The sequence below is a fragment of the Triticum aestivum genome, chromosome 2A (genome assembly GCF_018294505.1).
Source record: "Triticum aestivum cultivar Chinese Spring chromosome 2A, IWGSC CS RefSeq v2.1, whole genome shotgun sequence".
In the NCBI taxonomy this organism is placed as follows: Eukaryota; Viridiplantae; Streptophyta; class Magnoliopsida; order Poales; family Poaceae; genus Triticum; species Triticum aestivum.
This window is the reverse complement of record NC_057797.1, coordinates 704,478,245-704,502,181: the sequence shown is the minus strand read 5'-3', so window position 1 is coordinate 704,502,181 and position 23,937 is coordinate 704,478,245. Positions and strand designations below refer to the sequence as shown.

General features: G+C 43.9%; 2 protein-coding genes and 2 long non-coding RNA genes across 5 annotated transcripts; 2 read left to right on the top strand and 2 right to left on the bottom strand.

The window, feature by feature from the left end:
• Positions 1 to 943: 943 nt before the first annotated feature.
• On the top strand, positions 944 to 3,560 carry LOC123190381 (uncharacterized). The gene is made up of 3 exons (XR_006496308.1): positions 944 to 1,190; positions 2,681 to 2,877; positions 3,278 to 3,560. It is a non-coding gene; the product is annotated as an uncharacterized lncRNA (long non-coding RNA).
• LOC123190379 (putative ABC transporter C family member 15) lies at positions 1,407 to 10,510 on the bottom strand. The gene is made up of 11 exons (XM_044603005.1): positions 10,402 to 10,510; positions 5,475 to 7,837; positions 5,188 to 5,274; positions 4,174 to 4,839; positions 3,892 to 4,056; positions 3,442 to 3,736; positions 3,124 to 3,338; positions 2,661 to 2,966; positions 2,139 to 2,202; positions 1,805 to 2,044; positions 1,407 to 1,711 (listed from the first exon to the last, which is right to left on the bottom strand). The coding sequence occupies exons 1-11, from the start codon at positions 10,508 to 10,510 to the stop codon at positions 1,608 to 1,610; spliced, it is 4,614 nt and encodes a 1,537-aa protein (XP_044458940.1). The 3' UTR covers positions 1,407 to 1,607.
• On the top strand, positions 7,310 to 11,048 carry LOC123190380 (uncharacterized). 2 transcript variants are annotated; one of them, XR_006496307.1, is made up of 3 exons: positions 7,310 to 7,507; positions 7,673 to 7,789; positions 10,276 to 11,048. It is a non-coding gene; the product is annotated as an uncharacterized lncRNA (long non-coding RNA). The 2 variants fall into 2 exon arrangements; XR_006496306.1 differs by lacking the exon at positions 10,276 to 11,048 and adding an exon at positions 8,268 to 8,529.
• A 2,679-nt stretch (positions 11,049 to 13,727) lies between these two features.
• LOC123186045 (peroxidase 1) lies at positions 13,728 to 15,297 on the bottom strand. The gene is made up of 3 exons (XM_044597838.1): positions 14,937 to 15,297; positions 14,674 to 14,862; positions 13,728 to 14,585 (listed from the first exon to the last, which is right to left on the bottom strand). The coding sequence occupies exons 1-3, from the start codon at positions 15,153 to 15,155 to the stop codon at positions 13,908 to 13,910; spliced, it is 1,086 nt and encodes a 361-aa protein (XP_044453773.1). The 5' UTR covers positions 15,156 to 15,297; the 3' UTR covers positions 13,728 to 13,907.
• Positions 15,298 to 23,937: the final 8,640 nt, after the last annotated feature.

Sequence of the window (23,937 nt, the reverse complement as noted above, 5' to 3'; positions counted from 1 at the left end):
CGTCACAGCATTGTAGACGCCATTGCAACAACATCGTTGTCACAGGAACTATTGTTGCTCGTGGTACCGACGTTTGCGGCTGACCTCGAGGAGGCATCAACCATGGCCATCCATGCCGGTGCTCCTCCAGGATGGCGGTGATGTGCCTCGCAGAGGAAAAAGAGAAAGGAGCGGGGAGGAGAAGAGAAGGGGCGTGGGTGGAGGAGCAACGACTTTTGGATTGATGCGTATTCATGAAAGTGATCTGGAGGTAGGAGACGAGGTTGGGAAAGAAGATGTGAATGGATACGTCCATTGGAGATAAAAAGGAAAAGGAGAGCGGTGGTGCAGGCCCACGTGGGCACGTGGCGCACAGGGAAGGCAGTGGATGGGTGCTCGAAATCCGTCGGTGGAGGAGAGTAAATTGCTATGGGGTGTTCTACTCGTCCGCCGGCTGACTGCCAGCCGTTAGATTTACCGTATCAAGCGGTTGAACGCGCCTCCACTACTGCAACACATGTCTTGTTGTGGAATTATTTCTGCAACACATGTCTTGTTACATAATTTTTTTGCAACTAAGGTTTTATTGTAACACTTTTTGCAGCTGAAGTTTGGTTGCAGAAAAATTCACAAGAAAAGTTTTGTTGCAAAATGTAGACCCGTCGTACAACATCACAACACCGCGTATGTTTCAGAAGCATCGCTCCTATTGCAGAACCGAGTTCAACAAAGGATCGTATGCGGCGCCTGACTTGGATGCGTGTCACGCAGGGGAGGTGGCGGATGCGGCCGCCGTGATCCGCCGGGTGATGATAAGTGTTTCCCAAATAAAAAACAAAAGAATATAGAGAAACACAGAAAAATAAAAAAAAACTCGGAAGGTTCTAAAACCGGTCTGAACTTCCAGAACTGTTTGTTGGGCCGATTTTATAGCTATTGCATACCGACCGGTGGGGTTCGAACGTTTAGCTTTGCCGAACCGTGGACTGAACGAGAAAACAAGCCGTACCACCAAGCACCACGGTCCACGACGCCGGCGGCACACCGCCACCGCTCGAAATCCCAGCAAGGTAGCGAGTGCCCCAAATCAGCGGCTTCGGTGTGATGCTTGCGCTCAGATCGGGTATACTCTCGTCAGACCATGCCCAACTCCTTGTGCAGGACTCGGCTCACTACCTGCTCGACGGAATGCCTGGCTGGATACGCCGCATGTAAGTACCCCGCCGCGAACTCTGTCCAGTTACTTCTTTAACTGACAATCGATTACGCGGGACTCCTCTGCTAGTCTGCTGCGACAACGTTCTCTCGAGGAAATTTAAGAGCTCACGCGGGATCGCTTACACACTCTTATTTTTCTCACATCAGAGAGCAGCTTACATAGTGCTAGACTGCTTAGTGTACTAGTACTAGTACATTGCACGACTTAATAATTTTTCCGAATCGCCTGAATAATCTAGCTAGCCCCATCCCATTGTAAATTCCATCGTCTCTTTCTAGGTGGGTTCTGCGCGCGCTTGTCATCTGAAGAAAGTCCGTGTGGTGTGTGTGTGGCCTTTCTACTAAGTTCTGCAGAGCGCCTAGTTGGCATTATGTCGGATTCGCCAGCCGTTCAATTGTTTCTGGTGCTGTCAAAACCCCTTGGATCTCTGTGAGTACTCCTTTATGAGCCTCAAAAATTCAGAGTTTTTGTCCTCCAGTAATCTTGATGGCGTGTCGTATTCTATAATTCTTCCTGCTCAGCACAAAAGAGTACAGATTTTAGCGATGCGGCACTAGGTCCTAAAATGTGGATAAATATTTTTTGTTAGTCAATGGTGCGGCTTACCTTCGCTGAAGACAAGAATAAGATCACTGTCGATAACTGTGTGAATTCTATGTGCTACTGTCAGCACCGTGCAGTCCCCAAACTCCTCACGGAGTGTTTGCTGGATAATTGCATCCGTAGATGAGTCAACTGAAGCAGTTGCCTCGTCGGGGACAAGGACATTGCTTCGCTTCAGTAGAACCCTTCCCAGGCAAAACAACTGCCTCTGTCCGACACTCCAGTTTTCCCCATTTCCGACAACTGCAGGAGAAATCTCATTTGATCATCTCAATGGAGATATACACACTCTGTTAGACAGTCTAGCATATGTGTGCTGTTGTACACAAAAACAAACCTGTTGAGTCCAGCTTCTTTGGGCTTTGACGAACTATGTCACCAAGCTGGCATTTGTCCAATGTCTGGCCAAAATAAATGTATACATCTGGTCAGTAGAGGAAGTACAGTGTTCCATTCTTTTAATCATTACATTTTTTTTACAATATCTCCTGTTCTTTTATTCATTATATATATAGATATATCTGAAGAAGGATTTGATCAGGTTGCAATCTGTATGAAACATTACATCATCTTCGGTATTTGCAATAGTAAAAATGACCATCCAAATATTTTTCCTAGGATACTCTGTCAGCAATTTTGACCTTTCATAGATTAGCATAATCATGAGATCATATTTTATCAGCATAAACTGTTAGCAATATTTTTGTTGAAAAAGGTACAATTATCCAGAACTATCTGTTTTGTAACATGGACTATTGGCAATAAAGAACAATAATATGAGGTGTTAGGCTCCCTTTTGCTGCACATTATATATAATTTACTCTCTTATCATTAGAACATGTATAATTGAATTATTTACCTCCCATACATGTTGATCAGAATATTCATTTAGTGGATCAAGATTTCCTCTCACTGTGCCCTCAAACATGGTTGGATCCTGTGGGATGATGCTAAGTCTGCCTCGTAAATCATGCAACCCGATTTTGCTGAGATCAACATTATCAATTTCAATTGTCCCTTGTCTCGGTTCAACAATCCGGAAAAGCGATTGAATCAAAGTTGACTTTCCACTGCCAGTACGTCCAACAATCCCCACCTTCTTCCGTCCTGGAATTGTACATGATATATTTCTTAAAACAGAGGGGAGATGCTCTGCATATCGAACCTGTAAAAGCAAATAGTCGCATTAGTGGCTTCATTTGAGCATGCACATATTTTATGAGAAAATTGAAAAATAAAAGAGATTACATTTCATTATTCAAAAGTAAGAGCTTTCCTTTTGTGTTACTATAAGTGATAACTCGCAGTAACATCATGCATACCTCCAAGTTTCTTATATTTATAGTACCATCCTTTGGCCAGCTGTTTGGGGGGCGGTGATCATCTACTATTAGAGGAGCCTCACTAGGGATCCTTGAGTACTGCATTATTCTTTCAACTGAAATCATTTTATTCTCTGTGTTGCAAATGTTCCAGGTTACAGATGACAACTGCCCGTTGAGGTTCAACGCATAAGTCACTGCAAGTCCCGCAATGCCTGTGCATACAATTATGCCAGTTTCACAGCCACCAAAAATTAGTGATCAGAGTATAGACTACAAAAATGAATCAACTATAACTTGTCTGCATGAAAAACTTACTTGGATTTATAAATCCTTCGGGAAGACTCACCAACAGAGTCAAAGAAAAGGCAAAGACAAAGTTAGATAGCATGTTTAGCCTGAAGCAAAGCCACTCCACAGCCGAGACGTTATGGAACCATGGTTGTAAGTGGTTGTTAACAAGACTGATGTTTGCTTTGCTGAAGCGGTCTTTCCGTCCATATGCTCTAATACTTGCCGCTCCTGTAAGTGATTCCGCAGAATGGTGGAGTATTGGAGCCCTTTGAATTTGTTGCAGACGAGCCAGCTCTCTTGCTGTTGGTATGTAGTACCGCTGCATGTCATAGGGAGAATATTGGATTCAGTGCTTTGTGAAAAATCATCAAGGAGGAAATATGCACTAATGGCTTCCCGGAAATAACTTGATGCATACATTGTACTCGGACGAGTTAAATCTAGTGCAAAAATATCACTGCAAGGAGCTCTTACTTGAAACACATAACAGATTGCTGTCACTGGAATAAAGATGACAAAAACCGGCCACGCAACTTGTGACATAACGCCAATGGTCCCCAGAATTTGTATAAAAGAAAACGCGCACCAACCTAGGCTGTCTGCCATTTTCAGATCTAAGACACTTTGGTCATTGGAGACCTGTTACAAAGTACAGTACACAATTATTAATTTCAAGGAGACAGTGCAAATTTTTTTTTGAGGGAAATAGCAGGACTAGCCAGTGCAAAATGATGTGAGGAGTAATCGAACACCAACCCTGTTTAGGATCCTGCCAGTGGGTGTGGAATCAAAGAAGGACATTGGAGCACGGAGGATGCAATGGAGCATATTCTTGAAGAACTTCTCCGCTGTTAGCAGGCCAACAAGCGAAACAAGCATAGACCGACCAAAAACACATAGTGCACTTCCTATAGATAGCACTATGTATACGAAGAAAAGAAGGCCTAATCCAACCCTTGGGGTGGTTGCAGACGTTGGAGGACACGCCCATGCCATCCAATAGTTGCTTGCGACCTGGAATATTTGGAAGAATGACTGTGCTGCTACTATTATCGGTGCTAATGCGCCACCATGAACAGCCGTCAGGTATGCCCAGTAGATCGTCTTGCCAATCCCTCCCTTTTCTCGTTCCTCATCTTGTGTTAGCCTTCCTTTTTCATTGATACCTTGTGAGACATCGTGTGCAGACTCTTGCTTAATTATACCCTCAACTTGATCATCAATGTGGTTTTCTCTCTCAAACTCATCATCACTATCTGCTAACTTTTGGTTCTCTGTTGACAAAATTCTGCTGGAACTCTCGGCATTTATGACAGACTCAGTTGCCTGGCTATGGGCTCCGACTATGGCTTCAAATCCTATGTTCTGTTGAAGGAGATCATCAAATGTTCCTTTCTGCACAATCTTCCCATTCTGCATCACCTATTATTTTGTATCCCTTTGGTTATTTTGCATATCTTAGCAATGCTAACGTATACTCCCTCCGTCCCAAAATAAGTGTCTCAACTTTAGTACTCCCTCCGTTCCTAAATATAAGTCTTTGTAGAGATTTCACTATGGACCACATACGGATGTATATAGATGCATTTTAGAGTGTAGTTCATTCATTTTACTCCGTATGTGGTCCATAGTGGAATGTCTCCAAAGACTTATATTTAGGAACGGAGGGAGTACAACTTTGTACTAAAGTTAGTACAAAGTTGAGACACTTATTTTGGGACGGAGGGAGTATGCATTATTTGCGGGCGAAAACTTTTTTTTTGCACTTACTAGTATAAGATCTGCGGCTGGAAGAAATTCAACTTGATGTGTCACATACAATATTGTTTTGTCTTTAAGCATCCCCATGAGGCAATCCTGCAGAATAATATAGTAGTTCATTCTATTAGCATTCATGCAGACTGATGCCTCTAAACCGTTGAAGAATAAGCAAAACTGGTGATATTTATCCTGTTTAAATCATATGCGACTAAATTTTGGAAATAAATTGTCAAGTTAACAGCATACGAACATAGATAAACACATTTTATGGGTTTATGGACACTGAATAAACAAACCTTGAAAAGTTGTCCTCCAGTGTGAGCATCTACTGCACTGAAAGGATCATCAAAGAGGTATATATCTGCATCCTCGTACACTGACCTTGCAATCTGAATCCTCTGCTTCTGTCCACCACTCATGTTAATTCCTCTTTCTCCAATCTCCGTCAAATCGCCATTTGCAAATAGCTCAAGATCTTTTGTCAATGCACAAGCTTGTATTACCTTTTGGTACTTTTCCCTGTCATATGGGTTTCCAAACAGAATGTTGTCTCTGATGTTCCCAGATAGGATCCAGGCAGTCTGAGGAACATATGCTCTGCTCCCACTGACCCTCACAGTCCCAGCTAGCTTAGGCATCTCCCCAAGTATGCATGATAATAGACTGGATTTCCCAGAGCCAACTACTCCACAGATTGCTACTTTCATCCCTCTCTTTACTTTTAAATTTACATCTGTTATAGTTGGAGATGTGGTCTCAGGTTCCCAGCTGAATGCTCCATGATCAATCTCCACATCAAAGTCTGTGTCACTCCTTGGTACTTCTGTAATTGCGTCGTCTTTCAATTCTTCTTCCTGGAGGTATTGTGCTACTCGATCAGCTGAAACTTTCCCCTGAGCAAACACCGAAAGTAAATCAGGGAGTGTGAAGATTGGATCTTGTAGCATCCGGAACGTTGCAAGAGCAGACAAAACAGTACCAGCTGTTAGAGGAATCCCCATCAATATACATGTACCGAATGTTATGGAGGATATGAATGCAGGGGACCCCCAAAATATGAATGTTGTTACAGCTGACAACCTTACAGATTTCCACAACCAATTGTGCTCCTCCCTTCGTAAAGCTTCTAGCTTTTGAAGGTACTCTGTATCCCATGCTTGAAGTTTCAGTATTTTCATGCTTCTAAGCACTTCCGTTGTTGCCTTCATTCTGTTGTCTTTAGCAGCCATGATCTCTGATTGCAACCTTTTCTGCAGTCTGGTCAGAGGAATATTGCAAGTCATTATTGCGAGTGTTGCTGCTAAACCAGCCCATGCTCCAGCACCTAGGTTTAGATGGAGAACATAGACTGCTAGAGAAAGCTGTATGGGTAACATCCAAATGTAGTTTGTGTACCACATAACTTCGGTTATCCTTTGTATATCTACACTCATGTAGTTTATGATCTCTCCACTGGAATGCTTCTGCCTTGCGCCGCAGGATAACCGGAGCCCCTTTTGGTAGATGTGAGATATCAAAGCAGCTCGTAGCCGCATCCCGAGCCTTTGAGCTCCAAAAATCCACTGCCTCTCTGCTATTGTCTCCACAACTTTGGCACCTAAAAATGCAACAGCAAGAAGATAACCTTTTTGCAGTCCATTTTTCCTCTCCCCCCCAAGGAATTTCACCAAGTCATTAATCAGTGATGGTCCAACATAGGATGCACATGCACACAGAATTGCAAATACTGCATTGAGTGTTGCTTTTCTTCTAATAAATAGGAACATTGCTCTATAGATTGATAAAGTACTTAAACCATGCCTGTGTTCAACATCTGCTAGGATCCTTTTAAATGAATCAGAGAGTAAATCCGCATAGTCCCTTTCATCAATATCTGGCACATCATTCTTATCTAGAGGTTTCTTATATCCGATAACAAATAGAGGAGTCATCCAGGAGAATGTGACAAGGTCCAGAACGCTTGCTTTGCCATACAGACTTGTTCTTTTGGTTTCTGTCTGCTGTCCTGCAGATGGACTCAATAGTGGCTCTGTTATGCTGCTGTTTATTAAGGTGATTCCTGTTTTTCCTCTGACAGAAATTGCAAACAGATAAGTGCAGATAACAAGTGTGAACAGGTCCATCAATTCCGCAAACCCCATGTATCCATGATCTGATAAGCTGAATCTGAGATCAAATATCACACTGATTATTGATTGCAGAAAGCTAAGTACCAACCATGCCCGAATAATGAGCGGATGCTTTGCAGATTTTGTCTTCTGTAGACTGAATACTGCTAGTGACAATAATATCCAGGAGAGCACCTGTATGCCTTCACCCAGAACAAAAGGTGGGTACTTGCAACCACTTATTCTTCCTTGTAACTGCAAAAAGAATATCCTCAGGACATGAGTGGCTAATATAAGCAGACAACAGACTTTGCTTGCTTGATATGAGAGACCCAGCTTTATGTCTGCATTGTTTTGTTCCTGATTAGAATGCTTATTGCTTTCAGGAGTTGCAGTCTTCAATCTCTGCCTGCAGCATCTGATTCGCTTGAACAGAAACTGAGCCATGATACTCGTGATAAATACCAGCTGTATATATACAAAAGTGCTCGTCCAGAAACAAGGTGAATATATTTCTGGCCATTCTTGCATGTGTTGCGATATAATGGAATCTGCAAGGTTGCATAGCAAATTTGTGTGTCAAGAATCAACAGCAGAATCGGTTATCCAATTTTTATTATGAATAGTAGCTACATCTACGTCATCAATGCTCGAGAAAACAGAAAACAACATGTTTTTTCTTTATGAAAATGGAATTTCCTGAATAAGACATTAGTCGACTTTTGGAAAAATTGGAGTTTATATATGTACATTCTCCAAGCTAGTTCTACCAGCAATGGCAACCCGAGGCTAAAAACACAAGTCATGTTGGTAGGAACTTATGGCTCTGTCTCTCCACCTCAGAAACTTGCAAAAAAGTATTAAGTTTTGGCTGACAGAATGTATTCCATATCATCCTAAGTTTTGACTTCAGTGACTGAGCAACGATCCATGTGGTAAATGCATAGAGGTGGTGCTGATGTTACATCATTTCCACTGCAGTGTTTCAGATTACCGTTAAGAGTGTGCTAATTCCCAGCAAGCACCACTACAACAAATGACACACCACTTGGGTTGCCCGAACTCAAGCCATGAATGGCAAAGAGGTAGAACAGAAGCAAGGCGCCAAGCAAAGCGGCAAGTTGATAGGTAAATGCCAAGTGTTTGAAAGCGTGGGAGAGCTGAGACGGCCGCTCCCACCCCGCTCCCGCTCCCCCGCTAGGGTTTCCCACCGCCGCCGCCGCCGCGCCGGCCGCCCGGCTCCTTCCCGCCGCCGCCAGCCGCCCGGCGCAGGCCTCCCCTCCCCGCCCCCCATCCCCTCCTCCCCGTCCCACCGCCTCCGCCGTCTCCCCGGGAGGCGGCCGGGGCGGCGCACGCTCACCTCCCTCTCGTCCGTCCTCCTCCGCCCTTTCCCCCCGCCGCCGCTGGCGGTCGCCCCCGGGTCCGGCCGGGTGGTGTCGGCGGCGACGGGTCGTCCCTTACCCGCGCGCTCTCCTCCTTCCCGGGGTGGGGGGAGGCGGCGGCGGTGCTCGGCTGGTGGCGGCCCGGCGTCCTGGTGGCGGAGGCCGGCGGCGCTCGCCGCGGTGGTGCCGCCTCTTGGCGGCGGGGCGCTCCGGTGGTGCTGGATGGCCGGTGGCGCATCCCGGCCCAGATCTGGGCCCGTAGGGCTCCATCTGGGTCCTTGCGGGTCGGCTCCGGCGCGACCGCGACGCTCTCCGTATGGAGAGGGTGGGGAGCGGCTTGGACTGGGGCAGCGGCGTCGACGGCGTGCCAGCTGCTGCGTGGAGGCGGGAGCTGTCCGGGCCTCTGAGGGCCCGGCCGGGCCTGTGGGGCCACGGGCCCAGTAGGCTCCTGCTTTGGCGCCCGGTCGGCTACCGTCATGGACGGTGGAGGTGGGGCCCTCCCGTATGCTGACGGTGCTGCTGCCCTAGTCCCGGCTCCTCTTCTTCGTTGTGCAGTCCATCTTCGCGGTGCCGTGGTGAGACAGCGCGGGAAGCTTCGTGTCCGTGTTGGCGTAGGGTGGTGGTCGGTTTGGTGGCGAGCTCCGGAGTGCCTGAGGTGGAGGATGGGATCGGGAGAAATCTCTGTTGGCTTGGCCGACACTGACGCGGTGGCGCCTGAGGGTGCCCTCGGACCTTCCTAGAGGGCGTCGGGGCTACCCTTCCTCTCTCCTCGCCGTGTACCGGGGGAAACCCTTAGCAGCAGCGTCGCCATCGTCGCGTCCCTTCTTGGAGGTGTTGATTGGTACCGGCGCTTCGGAGTCTCGGAGCTTGGTGGGCGATCTCCGGTGGACGCAGCGGTTGCGAGGCTTCGTCATTTTTGTCGATCCACCGTTATCGGCATTTGTTTCTTTTCTTTTTCTCTTTCTTTCTTTTGGGCGTGCTTGTGCTGTTTCCGCCCCAGCACCTATCGTTGGCTGTATCGGATAGTTGCTTTGGAATACAAAGCGGGGGGAAACCCTTTTTCTCAAATGCCAAGTGTTTTGACACTTTGATTGTGTTGGTAGCTTGGTGCATATGGAAGCATAGTAATTGATGTGTTTTTGAGGGGGTTATTTTACACTCTTTCCTCTTCTTAATTGAGAAAGAAAAAACATACATACATTCTCCTAGTGTTCCCTGTATTGACATATTCCTTATTTCTTAAAGATTGAATGACTAATACTTGAAGGGAAAAAGTCTAGAAAAGATATACTAGCCCTTGTTTTTTTTGACAGCAAGCCCTTGGTTTCTTTTAGACAGTTGTATGCATAGGAGTGTTTGTTAGTCAGAGTGATATTATATTTTTGCAGAAAGGATGCTAGGATGAAAACGGAAAGCTGATCATTGCACATGATCTGACTGTCATCGGCCCAGTTTGCTAAATTTTCTTCATGACCATGTTTGAAACCATAAGTAAATTTATAAAACTATTTCTTGGTCACTGAAATCTTGAACTTTGTGGCTATTACTTCAGTTAGTTAGTTATACAAAAGGACAAAACCATCGAGGCTAACTAACTAAATTTACAGGTCATGGGCTACAAATGCTGCCATGTTTGTATGCACATTCTTGTGCGGTTTCTGCTCCATGTCGGAATACAAAAAGAAAACCAAGCAGACCCTTATTAACAGGACCTGAAATTTGTCAAGACTTACTCGGCGAATCATGGAGCAAGCCCGCCGTGTGGGCGAGGAACATCTCCTGCATCCTCTGGGGAAGAAGAAGAAGAAGAGGCGAGTGCAGCTGGCTCTTCCCTCCCTCCATGGCGCGGTGAGGCCAAATGCGAGTGAGAGACAGAGTTGAGGGGTGGTGATCGACGGTGAGATATATATCGGAGGTGGAGCGACCCGAGGACCCGATGGTGACGGGCACTTGGGCAGGCAAGGTTAGAGAGTGCAACAACAACAAAAATGCTGAGCAGAGAATTCAAAATGAATCAACGAGGCGACAAACTGACAGAGAATTGCATATCAAATTAAGGCAGCTGATCCAAGCACATGACGTTGGACGCCACCTAACCTAACGTGGATGAATGACGCACGAGGCCTTGGCCGTGATCAGGTCAGATTAAAACTAAGCGAGCGAGAGCCAGGTGGGGCAAGAAGATACTCCCTCAGACCCATAATATAAGAGCGTTTTTGACATTATGGCGACGGCGCAAGTGAAGTCTAGTCTCCTCAATGATTACACAATAATGCTTCCATTTTCTATTGGAGAAGGGCGTTTGCGTTGTATGTATAATACGTAAGGACGAACGTGGTACCTTGGTTGCTACTCCATCAACTCTTCATGGTCAGTCAATGCATGCTCTTTTTTCTGCAGTTTATGGCTGTTCTATAAGCATTGTCGTTTTCTCTTGACCTCTACTTGCTGGGAATCAATGATTGGCCAGACTTGCTTTTGGGGAAAATTGTTGGCTAGATGTCCAAGTCGAGATTGCAGTGCTGGACTGCCTTAATATTAAACCCTATCTGCCGCATTTTGCAGCAGATTGCCGCTGTATCGCACAGGATACAGATCGATCAAACTGCGTTGAGCCGGCCCATTTTGATAGATATAAGACATGCTACAGCCTACAGAACTCGTTCAGGGAACCTTCTGGAATGCGGCATTTTTTTAGCAAACTGGAATGCAGCAAAAAGGAGCTCCCCTGGAAGGGCGCGCCTATCTCTCGCTTGAAGCGAGGCAGTAGGGCGTCCCGCTTCAGGCAACCGCCCAATTGGCCCTGCCCAGCACAGAAACAGGCATTCATCGCTTTTTTCTTCCACTTTTCACATTTTTGTATTCGTTTTTTGTTTTATTTTTTTACTTTTACTTGATTTTCAAAATATTATGAATATGTCCACTATAAAAATCATTTTATATACAATATTTGAAAAACCATGCATTAAAAAATGTTAAATATTTGTAGAAAACAAATGTTTCTGATGTATACAAAAAATGTACAATGTGTATGGAAAAAGTTGAAAATAAAAACACAAGTTTTCAAACAAATTGAAAAATGTTAATCATGCATTAAAAAATGTTAAATATGTATAGAATTTTATTTCCCGATGTATACGAAAAATTACAATATGTAAAAAGGTAGACATCAAAAGATTTTCAAAAATATTAATCATGTATTTCTGCATTGTTAAATGTGTACATAAGAAAATTCTGATGTATACAAAAAAATGTACAATGTGTATGGAAAAGGTAGACATAAAAAATATGTGTTTTATAAAATTTTAATCATGTACCTATCAAATGGTAAACATGTATGTATATAGAATACTTCTGATGTATACAGAAAATTTACAATATTTATGAAGAAAATAGACATAAAAATATATGTTTAAAAAATTTAATCATGTACTTTCAAAATGTTAAAGTGTATATAAAAATGTTCCTAGTGTATTAAAAATTGTACAACGTGTATGAAAAAAGAAGACATAAAAAATATAAGTTGCCAAAAATGCTAAACCTGTATTTAAAAAATGTTAAACGTATATACAAAAAATGTTCCTAGTCTATACGTACAAAGAAAAAGAAGAAAACCAATAAAAACCAAAAAAGGAGCACAAATAAACAAAAAAACAGAGGAAAATGAAGAAAGAAAAGCAAAAAGAATCAGTAAAAACAAAAATGAAGAAAGAAAGAAAGAAAAAACCTGTAAAACTGTAAAATAAACAATGAAAACCAATGAAGAAAAAAGATAAAAACCAAAAGCAAAAACAAAAGGAAAAAAGGAAAAGGACAGGACATTACCTATTTCATTGCAATGATGCCCTAGAGTCAGAAGTTAGTGCGGTGCTAGGAGGACTACCAATGAGTATGCAACAGTCATTCCAATTGTGAGTCAGTCTGACAGCTCGTGTGTCATTGCGGCTCTATCAGATGATTCATTGGACCGCCGCCTATGGGCATCTTATATTAGAGATCAAGAAACTTATGGAGTTGCGTGGATTTATTCCAATTGTGAGTCAGTCTGACAGTTCGTGTGTCGTTGCGGCTTTATTAGATGATTCATTGGACTTGCATGGATTTATTCCAATTGTGAGTCAGTCTAACAGCTTATCTGTCGTTGCGACTTTATCAGATGATTTATTGGATCGCTCCGCCTATGGACATCTTATGTTAGAGATCAAGAAACTTATGGAGTTGCGTGGATTTATTGCACAGAAAGTCAAGCGTCATCATCTTGCTAATATTTGTCGTTTGATGGTAGCACGGCTTGTGGGTCACGCCGTGTGTAGCTGAAGATATATTAGGGCATGTACAATGGTGGCATATGGTTACATATGCCTCATAACAAAAAGTAATTTGAAGTATCTACATTTATTTTTTTCTTCCCAATACAAGCTATCATTAATGGACCTTATTAAGAAATAGAAAATAAAGACTCTAGTACACATGCATCTTTATTTTTTACTTTAATTCTATTACCGAGAAATAAAACACACGCTCTTCCCAAGAATTAAACAGAACGTACAGTGGCTAGCATTCAGGCGAATCCTATTTGGGGGAGTCGAACTCGGATCCCAGCCCCCTAAGATAGCAGTTGGAACCACTACGCCAGCCTCCTTGAATTGTACAAATTGCGTTTTTCTTTCTTTAATTATTACTTTCATTGTTTTTTTTTCAAAGCTCACTGTTTAAGCCCCAGACCTTTTTATTTTTTTTCTTTTTTCTTATTTCTTGTTCTTTTTCTTTGTTTTTCCTTTTTTTCTTCCTAAACACGCGGAGTATTTTTCAAATGTTTTGAACTTGTTTTCAAACTCGATGATCTTTTTCTAATTTGATGAACTTTTTTTTAAATTCAATGAACATTTTTTCAAAATCAGTGAACTTTTCTTAAATTTGGTGATTTTTTTTCAAATCCAGTGAACTATTTTATCAAATTCGATGAGTTTTTTCAAATTTGATGAACTTTTTTTAAAACGATAAACTTTTTAAAAAAATTCCCAAATTCGGTGAATTTTTTTAATGCTACTTGGCAACATTTTTTCGATAAAAGAAATATATTAATATCGTGAAAATACCAATTACACTCAGTCTCTGCACCAATAAGATGTCCGAAAACATCAAGAATGCACTACTTGGCAACATATATACTTACCACCGCGAATGAACGGAGACAAAAACAACCCCAAATCAAATAGTACTTCACACAAGTTGCTGGCTAGAGCACAAGCGCCAGAGTAACGATGGAGACGAAACAGCTCGCGAGTAGCACGGCGTGCGCGCTCATGGCGGCAGGCGCCAAGGAGGAGGCCGACGGCGGGTTGACGGCGGAGCACTGCCTCCTTATCTCGCCCTTGTGGTGCGACAGCACGCCGATCTTGCTCATGTTGACGAAGGACGCGGCGAAATCGACGAAGAACTCGTCGGGCGCGGTGGCATTGGCCTGGCGCATCACATAGGCCCTGGTGTCCCCGTCGAGGAGCAGCGCGGCGTCGGTGGAGAGGAGGCCCCTGCTCGCCGCGACGTCCCCGTAGTACCCGAGGTCGAACGTGGCGCCGCTGCCAGGGTCGAGGTCGACCAGGGTAGCGAGGTCGCCGGCCTTGCACTGCCCGCGGAGCGTCGCCGTGTAGTTGGCGTCAAGCGTGGGGTCGGAGGCGCTGCTGTTGGCGGTGAAGTTGTAGAGGCGAGGGGAGAAGGCGGAGCAGTGAGCCTTGCCGATGGTGTGCGCGCCGGAGAGCACGGCGAGGTCCTTGGCGGTGAGGTTGAACCTGGCGAAGAGCGCGATGAGGTCGGTGATGTTGGCGCCCGGCTTGGGGGTGTTGGGGGCGACGTCGCCGGCGGACGACCTGTTCCCGTCCTGCCGCCCCGTCGGCATCGGGATGTACGGCCCCTTGGTCTAGCAGATACAGATGATTAAGATCAATGCAATGCAAGGTCGATGATGCAACCGATACTGAAGGAAGTAGGTGGGTGAGACGACGTACGATCCGCACGGAGTCGCGCGCGGCGAGGGCGAGGACGTCGGCGCAGGAGACGACGCCGGGGCAGGCGGCCTCGAGCTTAGCCTTGATGGAGTCGACGACGTCGTAGCCGCGGAGACCCTTGTTGAGCGGCGAGTCCTTCTCCGCCGTGTTGTTGGCCGTGGAGTCGAGAAGAATCGACCCCTCGCACCCCTGCGCGCAGTGAATTCGTTCACCATTGTGAACTTGACTTGCCTAGCTGGGTTTATAGTGTGAGGTTTACTTACTCCGAGCAAGCAGTCGACGGAGAAGAGCCTGAGCAGGGAGCCGGCGAGGCCGGGCGACTTGGCGAGGACGGCGGTCATCTCCTTGAACACGATGTCCTCCGCCTGCGGGCACGTCTTGTTGTACGCCCCGAGCTGCGTGTGGGCCTCCGTCGAGCCACACAGGGCAAGGAGCGTCGCCGCCACAGCGACGACCGCTAGAGCTGCTGACCTCGGCGCCATGTCTGGCTTATGATCGTTAGCTTGAGTATATATGCAGTACACCACACACGCTACCTATATGTATATAGGCTTCTGAAATAATGTCAATACGTCTCGACCCATTTCAATTTCAAGTACTCCTTGCGCTTGTGTACTTGCACGCAGTGTGTACTACGTACTACGTACTGCTCTGTACTGCGAGATAGGAGAATGTCAACGGCTATCTAGTTGACATATATAGTTACAGATTATCAAGTGGAGATAACGTTGTTTACTCCATTTTCTAGCAGCTGAAAGCGCCATTTCAACTAATTAATACTGCATAATGGAGCTCAACTGATCAAATCCATTTCCAGTGTTGGCTCTCCCCACTCTCATTCTTGTTTGTCCAGCCTCTTGGTTAGAACTATGTGGCGGTGACAATGCCCCTTAGTAGGAATAATGAATCCCACGCGAACGGTGTGTGGAGGTGTGTCTTCATCGTATCTCACGGAAGTGGTTCGGTGCTGGTCTTCGGCGGGTCTATTTGGATCTAGCCTTTGTTCGTCTTTGTTTGAGTGTTTACATATTTGATCCTTCCGATCTACAAACGCTTTTCATCGGCGATGGTCGTTGCTTTGGTGCGCTTGTCCTGTGGGGTCTTAACCCGATGACTCACCGATTGTCTATTACAATAAGGTTGATCGGCTTTAGTGAGGGAGGGGCAATGCTGGCAACATGCCTTCAACTCGTTCCAATGGTTATAGTCGTCGCCAGATAATCCATTGACCTGGATATAATTTTTCTCACCTATTGTGTTTTATATATTGTCATGATTGATTATGAATAGATCAATAAAAACATGTGCTAGAGTTGAGTTCTTGTCCGTTTGCATGGGCCTTTAGGACAATTCCGACGGTAGTCATCAAATTGACGGCAACACCGCGGACAATGAGTCTAGCACGACCCATCCAACCGTGGGCATTAAATGTTTGGCTCACTTCAAACGTTCAAACACAAACACCGACAAAATTCATGCTAAAGAAATGAAATTTGTAAAAAATTAATATATTTACCATCAAACGGACAAAATTTAACAAGTTCAAACTAATTTAAATCTAAACTAAACGAGGTACTGATGACCTCTTAGGCATGGTCGCCTTGGCCACAGGGACCTCCGTTCATTTACGTGCAGTCGCGTGAGCCGCCATCCTCGCTGTTCTTGCAGTCGTGATTGTTGTCGTCTTTCTGGTGGAGGAAGGCCCGTCGGGCGTCAAAGCAACCCTTTGCGGCCGCCGCAACATGCTTGCGGCACAGCCGCTTGGCTGCCTCCGCCTCGCGGCGATGGTTGGCCGTGGACTCTACCTTGCACCATCTACCTTTGCCTTGGAGCCAGGAGAAGCGTTCGGACTCAGCCAGCCCCACTTGGTGGAGCGAATTGCTGAATCGGCGTTGGCGGCCAGCGGAGGTTTGTCGTGCTCCTAGAATGATCCAAGGCCCATTTCTCTGTGAGTACCTGGCCGGTGCGAAGTCCGACTTCGCGAGTGACGCCTGGCGCGCTGCGTTGCGCCACTCCCGGAGGTCCACCTCCACGAGACATTTGTTGGCCACAAAGAAGGAACTTGTGCAGTAGTGCAGGGGGGCGTCTTGGAGGACCTTGGGAAGGAGGGCGCCTCCTTCGCGACGACCGGGCACCACTCGTTGCCCAACTGCCAACACAGCAGGATGGCTACGCCTGCTCCTTGTCACGTCGTCCGACCTGAACATTGTTATCGTGTGGCAGAGATCGATGGATCATGTTTATCAACTCTGAACGGGCATGATCAGTGGATTAATGGCAGAAGTGGGATTGACATTAGCCCCAATCTATTCTCTTTTATCAGGGCCTCAGGGGTGTTCGTTCGATTTCTTCTTCACTTCTTTGTTTGTTCGTTCTTTTATATATTTTATTCACTCCATTTTCCTTATATTTTCAAATATTCAAAATACAAATATTACAAAAATTAATTTACTTAAATTTTAAAAACTTTTCTCGAGTATTTTAAAAATATTAACTCCAGTCTAAAATTCTTATTTTCGCAATTTGTAGAAACTGCTTGGACCATAAAAGCAATGTTGGTGACATTCAAAAAATGTTCACATGTTTCAAACAACAATCTTCATGATATTTAAGAAGAATAAAATTATGCAATGTAAAAAACAGTTCTCATATTTTTTTAAATGTTTCATGCCATTTATATTTTTGTTACATTTTAAAACTTTCACACATCTTCAAAAATATGTTGATGACATTTAAAGAAAATATTTATACAATGTAAAAAAGAATCCGCATACTCTAAACAAATGTTTCTACCAGGACCATGCAAAAAATGTTTAACGTCTATTCAACATGTATCATGTATTCCAAAAAATGTTCAAACATGTATTTGAAAAAAAAAGTTACCAACTATATGGAAAATAATCAACGTATATAAAAAGAGGTTCCCGTGCATACGAAGAATGATCGAGGTGTATTTAAAAATAATGATCATCATATATTTTAAAAGATGTTTAATGTGTATCTGAAAATGTTTCAGATGTATTGATAAAATGTTTAACGTCTATTCAAAAAATGTTCAATGTGTAACTGAAAATGCTTAACATCTAAAAAATGTTCAAATATGTTCATGGTGTATTTCAAATACGTGCAACATGTATATGAAAAATATACAAGGTGTATTTAAAAAGTAGATATTTATTTTTAAATAGAAAAGGAATAAATATGAAAAAATAGGTAAAGAGAAACACACACAAAAAAGAGTGAGAATTCGTGGAACCTTCGTAAAGGCGGCCAAAAACGATGGAAGGTTCCAACCAACTGTTTCATTGAGCTAGTCCACTCGGTCGACACAGCAACTCGCACCATTTTTCCACCGTGAAACGGTGTGCCAATGGAAGAACCACTCGGCTTATAGGCTTTGTTGAAACTCATAAGCATCGCTTCCATATGCCCAGCAGGAACCGGGACGGGCGTGTCTGGTCTAGAGCTATGTGTCGCGCATCCCGATTCCTTTTTGAAAACAATCGTTTTTTTGTTTTTCCTTTCCTTTTCCTTTTCTCTTTTTGTTTTTTCACCATTTTTCTTTTAGTTCGGTTTTGTTTGTTTTTCATTGTTTTTTTTCTATTTTTCATAGCTACACTTTGTTTCTCTTTTTGGTTTTATTTGTTTTCTTTCATTCTCATTTTGTTTCTTTGTCGGTTTTATTGGTTATCTTTTTTTAATACATGTATTTTTTTCTCAGTACCAAATTTACATTTTTACAGTGCACTCGAAACACTTTTTGATACACATTGGACATTTTTCAAATACATGATGTAATTATAGTTTTAACACATTTCTGAATACACAGTAACTTTTTTCAAATACACAATTAACATTTTTTAACGGCAATATTATTTTTAAACTACGCGAACATTGTTATTGCATTTTAGAAACATTTTTGAACAATTTCACGGAAATATTTTAGAAGCATGTGCTTATTTATTAAAAATGTCACACACATTTTTCAATTAAGGGAAATAATTTTTTAAGATGTTTGATGTCTTTACAATGTTTTTTTAGTGTCACGAACATACTTTTTGTAACGAGGGAATATTTCTTAATGGTACAAAACATTTGTTTACATTATGCAAACATTATTTTTACATTTATACACATTTTAAAAAAGCGCATTTGTTTTTTGAAATGTGGCAACATTGTTCGTTTGCACGAACATTTTTTTTGAAAACTGCACTAACATATTTTTTATATTATAGTAACATTTTTAAAATTTGTGGTTTATTTATTTATTTATTTTAAGTATTTTTTTGAGCTATATGCATTTGAATATAAAAAAATGATTGACGTCGGCATCACGAGCCATGTCCTGCTGGGCCCGGCCACCACGTCGCCTGTGAAGGCGAGTATTGGTACGCACGTGCAGCAATTCAAAGCGATCGTTCTTCCTAGAGCTATGCGCCATGGCGATTAGGCATTTGGAGAACTAGAGTTTCAGTTTATGGCCAAGGCAAAGGTGAAGAGCCGAGAGGACGGAGATTTGGATGAGGAGGCAGACTAGGGACGAGGAAGAGAGCAAGGGCTGAGGATTTGGACATCAACGACCGCCATGGTGTTAGCCTCGACGCCATCTACCACGGCGGCGTCCTTGCTAATGGAGAATGAAGGGAGCGACTAGTGAAGGAACCGAGCGACTTGTCTGGTCCAGTGCAACCAAGAAAAGCGGTCAGTGCCATGCCAAAAATGTCATCCCTTATCATCTTCCAGAACCGCCTAAAATCTGACAAGTTAGCAACAAAATCACCCGAGGGGAAGATTTATCCGCTTTTCAGAATTTTTGGAGTCAAAATCATACCAAATTAGAGTTTTGGAGGTTATTTGTCCATCGGGCCACATTTAAGGGTGAAAAATGGGCTTCCTTTCTTGCAATAAGGGGAACATAGCCGCAGGCTCTTTGTCTTACCTACAGCAAGACGAAAGAACTGCGAAATCACTAATTAAAGCGCACTCTTTGTAAAGGTCACTCTCATCTCCTCAAGTTGCGACAAGCGGCGAAAATGCATCATTTGTCGCCTTTTTTCTAGAGCCGTTTATTTAAAACGTTTTATCTCTTAAACCATGCGTCCAAATCTCGAAATGTTTTCACCATTAGATTCCTCACATTGAGATTTTCAAAACTAGATCTTATATTGATAGATTTTGACGAACTTTTTTTCACGAAAAAACCAAACCACAAGCACGCCGTTTTTCCTTTCCGAAAGAGGCATGTTGTGCCTCTCACAGAAAGCAAATCCGTGCCTCCACGAAAAGTAAACCCGTGCCTCTCGCGGAAGGGGAAAATGTGTTTTTTTTCGTTTCCAAGAGGCATGGCCGTGCCCCTTGCAGAAGCAAATTCGTGCCTCTCGTGAAAGCAAAACCGTACCTCACGAAAAAAAGAAAACACATTTTTTATATTTCCAAGAGTGACTTTCGCGGAAGCAAAATCCTGCTTCTCACGGAAGGAAAAAAAGAAAAACATTTTTTTGTTTTCAAGAGGCACAGCGATGCCTCTCGCAGAAGGAAATCCGTGCCTCTCGCGAAAGCAAAACCGTGCCTCTCGTGGAAGGAAAAACGAAAAAAAATTCTTCGCCCTTTTTAAAAAAAAGTCCAAAAGCTAAGAAAGACCCATGGAAAATCGAAAAGCCGAAAAAACCCCGAAAGAAACAATCTAAAAGGCCGAAAACGCGTGCGGAAAATAAAAAAATCAAATGGAGCACCCAGAGCACGACAAGTGGCGGCGGCTGTGGCATGCTCTCAGCCCACCCAAGATGATTGTTGGAGAGGCTCGCGCTCCTGGGTTAGTTGCTCCCTAAATGGGCCGTCCAGCATGGCAGAAGTGCTGGCTCATTAGCCCACACGTTGTTTGTGGAATTTTTAAAAATTTCTCACATTTCAAAAATATGAAAGAAATTAAAACATACTCCCTCCGTTCCGAATTACTTGTCTTCGATTTGTCTAGATACGGATGTATCTAGACTTATTTTAGTGCTAGATACCTCCGTATCTAGACAAATCTAAGACAAGTAATTCGGAACGGAGGGAGTATATTTAAAAATATGTTTCATGCGTATCAAAAAATATTAATATGTATACAGAAAATGTATAACGTGCATTGAAAAAGTCAATATGTATTTGAGAAAAAATATGTCCAATGAAAATCGATGTAAACCGATAATAAAACTCATAGAAACAAAGAAAGTTATATCTCATGGATTTTTTTTAGAAAAAAATTACTCCCATAGTACCTTGCCAAAATCGCTTGAGGGAGCTACAGTGTTACACCGGCCCGTTAACAGACTGAAGGGTACTCTTTGTGCATTCCCGTCTTGAGGCGGCTGAGAGCGTGCCAAGTGACGTGCTCTCAGCCCACCCGAGGTGATTGTTGGAGAGGCTCCCGAAGAAGCACTCCTCGGTTAGTTGCTCTCTAAATGGGTCGGCCCAGCATGTCAAAAGTGCTGGCTCATTAGCACACATGTTGTTCTGCTATTTTTCTTTTCGTTTTTGATATATTTTTATTTCTATAAATGGGAAATATTTTAATGAAAATTTTAAAAATGTTCACCACATATTTAGAAAATATTATCTCAAATTTAATAAGTTTGTGTAATTTTTAAAAATTTCTCACATTTCAAAAATATGTTTGTCACATTAAAAAATACCATATATTTTTTGTAATTTGTAAAAATGATTCGTACCATTCAAAAACATGCTCAAAATGTATTTGATTTTTTAAAATATTTTAAATAAATTAAAACATATATTTAAAAATATGTTTCAATTGTATCAAAAAATATTAATATGTATACAGAAAATGTATAACGCGCATTGAAAATTTACAGTGTTACACCGGCCCATTAACAGACTGAGGGGTACGTCCAGCCCTACAATACCACTGACTCGGCCTGCATTCCCGTCTGGATAACAAACCTAAAGCGACTTTGAATTCCAAGCGAAGGAAGCCCTGTAAAACATTGGTGACGTTTGAATAAAAAAAGCTCCGCAACTCAAAAAGAAAAGAAAAGAAAAGCTCCGGAGTTTGCCTAAAAAAACAAATCTTTAATTTCTCAAAAAATAAAATCTTTAATCTTGTATTAAAAAGAAGAAACTCCTGCCGACAAATGTGCCCAAAGTTGCGTAAGAAAAATCTGCCCAACAGATCCACTAAAAACGAATTTCTGGCCACCCATTGATTCCCAGCAAGTACAGGTCAAGAGAAAAAAGACAATGCTTACAGTCATACTCCAGCAAAGAACGGTATCCATTGACTGACCAGGACGAGTTGATGGAGTAGCAACCAAGGTGCTACGTACTGTGCTTATGCAGCGGAAAAAGAAAGGGGGAAAGGCGGCACGTCGGACCGCACTCACGTCGATCTCCCACAACACCTCACACGAAAACGATCGACCAAGCAAGCATTATTATTGTGGAATCATTGAGGAGACTAGACTTCTCAGTCGGGTCGAGCTGGATCGACTTGCGCCGCACGGATCTCTAATCCTCCTCGGCCAACCACTTTGTCCCGTCCTGTGTACCGACCTATTTTTTCCCGCCCGATCGAGCTGGTTACGTGGCACCCAAGGTAAGGTGATTAAGCATGAGATATAAGAAGTTTCCCCGATGATTCCTTGTTTGTTGTTACCGGCGGCAAGTACGTACGTGATCGAGATTCGAAAGTGACAAGAGTGGAAAGTGCGACGACGCGTGTACGTACAAGACGCTGCTTATTTGGTTGTGGCGGTGCATTCTCCTTGGTGGCCAGTGCAGACTTCTCAACCTATGGTGACGGGGCTCCAATAATTGCACACGGCGCCTGTCAGGGAAAGGAATGACGCGGTCACTGTCTTAAGGCCTTGTACAATAGAAGATACTTAGGGGAGATGCTTAGAGAAACAAACTAAACTTTTTTAAGCACCGGTGCTTATTTATATATGATAGACGCTTAATTAAGCGTCTCTTCTGTAGAAATAGACACCGATGCTTCAGAAAAACCCGGTTTATTTTTTAAGCATCTCTCTAAGCACCTTTCATTGTACAAGGCCTAACGATACTACAACTTGTGGATCTCGGCCACCTAACCGCTGCAGATCGTGGCTGCATCCATCGATCGACCAGCACGCGCAGCAAAAGCGAGCAGGAACCAATGTGCGCTTTCCGATGTCCGATCCATCGCATATGCTCTCAGTCATATCTGCACCAGTAGTTGTTTAACTCTTGTACTTCCAAAAAAAAGTTGTTTAACTCTTGTAGTGTCGCCCTATGCTACGAGCGGGCAGCGCAATTAGAGCATCTACAGCGGCATATCATAAAATATCACCTCTTAAACACCTGCGGACGCGCCCGAGCACGCTCGCAAGCCGTAACGTCAGTGCTCAAATTCGCACAACTACATCCGGACACGTTATACTAGAATTCATAAATCCATACAAAAGCACGCAAAGATAAAAAACTATGTATCATATAGATCATCTAAGGTACTCCTGGTCGAAGATGTCAACTATCTTCATGCCCGGCTCCGGGCACATGGGTGGCAGCTCCAGCTCCGTCTCCTCCTACTGCTCCGTCCGGCCTCCTCCTCTATCTCCGCATCAAGTTCGGCGAAGAGCACGTCGGTTGCCGCCCGCTCCTGCCGGAGAAACTACGGTTGGCCTTCACATAGGCATCATCCTAGATGGACTCCAGGATGGTCTGCTGCTCTGCCATTTCCGCGGCTTGGGCTACAGCGAACTCTGCCTTCGCATCCTCCATGTTGAAGCTCAGATCCGCCACCTTCATCAGTTCCGGCAGCTGCTCTCCCTCCTCCTCCTCCGGCTCCGGCAAGTCCGGAGGCAGCCCGGCAGCGATGCGACCAGCGTGCCTCGCCTGAATCTCCTCCATGATCTGGTACCGGCGCTCCAGCGTGTGCGTAGCGTACGTGTGATCTTCCGCCAGACCATAGCGATGCCGGAGAGCGTAGGGAGAGGGAGGGAGAGGAGGCGGATTGGGCTCGGATTACGGCGCAGAGAGGGAGGAGGTGCGTGGGCTAGGGTTGGGGGACGCCGGCCGAATTTGGCACCGGGCGGCGAGCCGGGGCGACGCCACGCGACGTTCACACCGCGGTGAAGGAGGAGATGTCCGTTGGACCGCTTGTTTTCTGAACGATTCTGCAAGGGGCCCCATTGTCAGTCCTACCTGGTGGACACGCCCAGACGCCCCCATATCCACTTCATATTTGGATTGAATATGAGGGTGCCGATAAGCACGAACGTTTGA

Bases quoted from the DNA above. Each gene is read 5' to 3' on its own strand.
- LOC123190379 (XM_044603005.1), bottom strand. From the start codon at position 10,510: ATGGAGGGAGGGAAGAGCCAGCTGCACTCGCCTCTTCTTCTTCTTCTT. The intron at 4,057-4,173 runs GTTGGTGTTCGA...ACTTTGTAACAG, and splicing joins CTGGCAGGATCCTAAACAGG to GTCTCCAATGACCAAAGTGT. The intron at 2,045-2,138 runs GTTTGTTTTTGT...TTTCTCCTGCAG, and splicing joins AAAGAAGCTGGACTCAACAG to TTGTCGGAAATGGGGAAAAC.
- LOC123186045 (XM_044597838.1), bottom strand. From the start codon at position 15,155: ATGGCGCCGAGGTCAGCAGCTCTAGCGGTCGTCGCTGTGGCGGCGACG. The intron at 14,863-14,936 runs GTAAGTAAACCT...CACTGCGCGCAG, and splicing joins CCGTCGACTGCTTGCTCGGA to GGGTGCGAGGGGTCGATTCT. The intron at 14,586-14,673 runs GTACGTCGTCTC...TGTATCTGCTAG, and splicing joins CGCGCGACTCCGTGCGGATC to ACCAAGGGGCCGTACATCCC.